The sequence below is a fragment of the Nicotiana tabacum genome, chromosome 6, assembly GCF_000715075.1.
Source record: "Nicotiana tabacum cultivar K326 chromosome 6, ASM71507v2, whole genome shotgun sequence".
NCBI classification, from domain to species: Eukaryota; Viridiplantae; Streptophyta; class Magnoliopsida; order Solanales; family Solanaceae; genus Nicotiana; species Nicotiana tabacum.
In genome coordinates, this window is record NC_134085.1 from 45,482,697 (window position 1) to 45,484,525 (window position 1,829).

The following is a 1,829-nucleotide window of genomic DNA, read 5'->3' on the forward strand; positions in this document are numbered from 1 at the left end:
CTTGTATATAGAGCAGTATCAAACATTTCTGCATTTGTACTTGGATTTGAACCTAGAATTCCAGCATTTGCAGCCATTGATTTTTGGCTTTCATCACTAACAATTATAGCATAAGCTTGATTGACTGTTGGGAGTGGACTTCTCATAAGAATCTGACCCCTAGCCTGAGAATATGACTCATTTAATCCCATCAAAAACTGATATAGTTTCAGTTTCTGCAGATACACAACAAAATCTCTAGACTTAGGACAATCACACCCTGGTGAAGGCACTAATGCTTCAAACTCTTCCCACATATCCTTGAGTTTGGAGAAATACATAGAAACAGATGATGTTCCTTGGCTTAGATTTGCAATTTCTCAATGAAGATTAAAAGATCATGTGCCATCAATTTTGTTAAACCTCCCAGAAAGATCATCCCACACTACTTGAGCACTAGAGGCATACATGATTCCTTCTAATAGTCCTTTAGACACAAAATTCATAATCCAAGACAAAACTATTGCATTAACACGTTCCCAATGATTCCACATTGTTATTGGAAAAACTTCTTTTTTGCATGTTCCATCTACTAGACTTAATTTATTTCTACCAAACAGAGCAACACGCATAGATATTTGCCAAATTGAATAATTTTCAATCCCAGTCAACTGAAATGAGATAATTTGAATACCACTTACATCTGTCGGGCATAGGAACAAGGGATGGTTATAGTCGACTCTTGCAACTGCAGTTCCTCCATTCACTGGATTGTTTGCATGTACATCATTGACACCTCCATTATCTACTAGATCTCTGCTAGTATTCATTTCTTTGAGTTTTCCCTTTCTGATTCTTGAGTGCTCTTGAATTGAATCTTTAGCTCAAGAACTTTTCTGAATTTTTCCAGAGATTGAAGTTCAGCTTCGAAATTCTTCGAGCATAGGCTCTGATACCATGAAATCTTTCTTAACTAAGTGACAATTGTATAGAACAAGAGGAAGAGGATAAAGAAGAGAATAAGCAGAGATGAAGAAGAAGAGGACTGGAAGAGACGAGAGAGAGAGAGAGAGAGAGAGAACAAATAGAGTGAATTAGATTTTATTCATCTCAATAATCTGATCTCCAATGTGTTACAATGAATTATTTATATAATCTAACTAATGAGCTTAACTAACTAAAGATGATCTTAACAAATATTTAACCTCTTTAACTAACTTTAACTAACTCAGTGTGTAATGACTAAATTACCCCCTGTATTCTAACAGTATTATTTCTCAACAGTTTTTGAATCTTTAGCAAACTTTCTTGATGTTCTAAACATCACCCAATTTATTTTGGCATATAACGTTAACAGTCCGTTTAGTTGGTGGAGCTCTCGATGGCTCCTAGCTCATTCTTCTGATTCGTCATATATATAAGATAACTTAGCTTTTTCTTCAGATTCCGTTATCAACATGATTAACTCGTTCTAATTGTTACGCTTGGAAGATTTATAATTATTCTGGTGTTTAGTGCTGAATCACGATTATTTCAGGATTTGTTGATTGCACTATCCGTACATGAAAGAGATTTTTGAATAATATGGCACTATTATAATCTCGGAACAAATAATCTCGGTATAGATGATTTCGGTACAAATGGTCTTCATATAAATAGTCTCGGATATATTTTTTTAACTGACCTTCCGGTTGGCTGCTCCGAAATTATCTTATTTGACATGAGGCTGACTAAGAATTATTTACCACGTGTCAAGCATTATGTTGTCCACGTGGTGAACTCGTTTTTTATCAATAAAATAAAATTGGTCATTTGGACTTCAAATACAAAATACATGTCGGTATTAAGCT

The 1,829-nt window shown here is 34.6% G+C and overlaps 1 protein-coding gene across 1 annotated transcript; it reads right to left on the reverse strand.

The window, feature by feature from the left end:
• Positions 1 to 377: 377 nt before the first annotated feature.
• Positions 378 to 809, reverse strand: LOC142181791 (uncharacterized). Its single transcript, XM_075255328.1, has one exon. It carries the CDS (start codon positions 807 to 809, stop codon positions 378 to 380), a length of 432 nt encoding a protein of 143 aa, XP_075111429.1.
• Positions 810 to 1,829: the final 1,020 nt, after the last annotated feature.

Excerpts from the sequence above, each read along its gene's own strand:
- LOC142181791 (XM_075255328.1), bottom strand. The coding sequence starts at position 809 with ATGAATACTAGCAGAGATCTAGTAGATAATGGAGGTGTCAATGATGTA.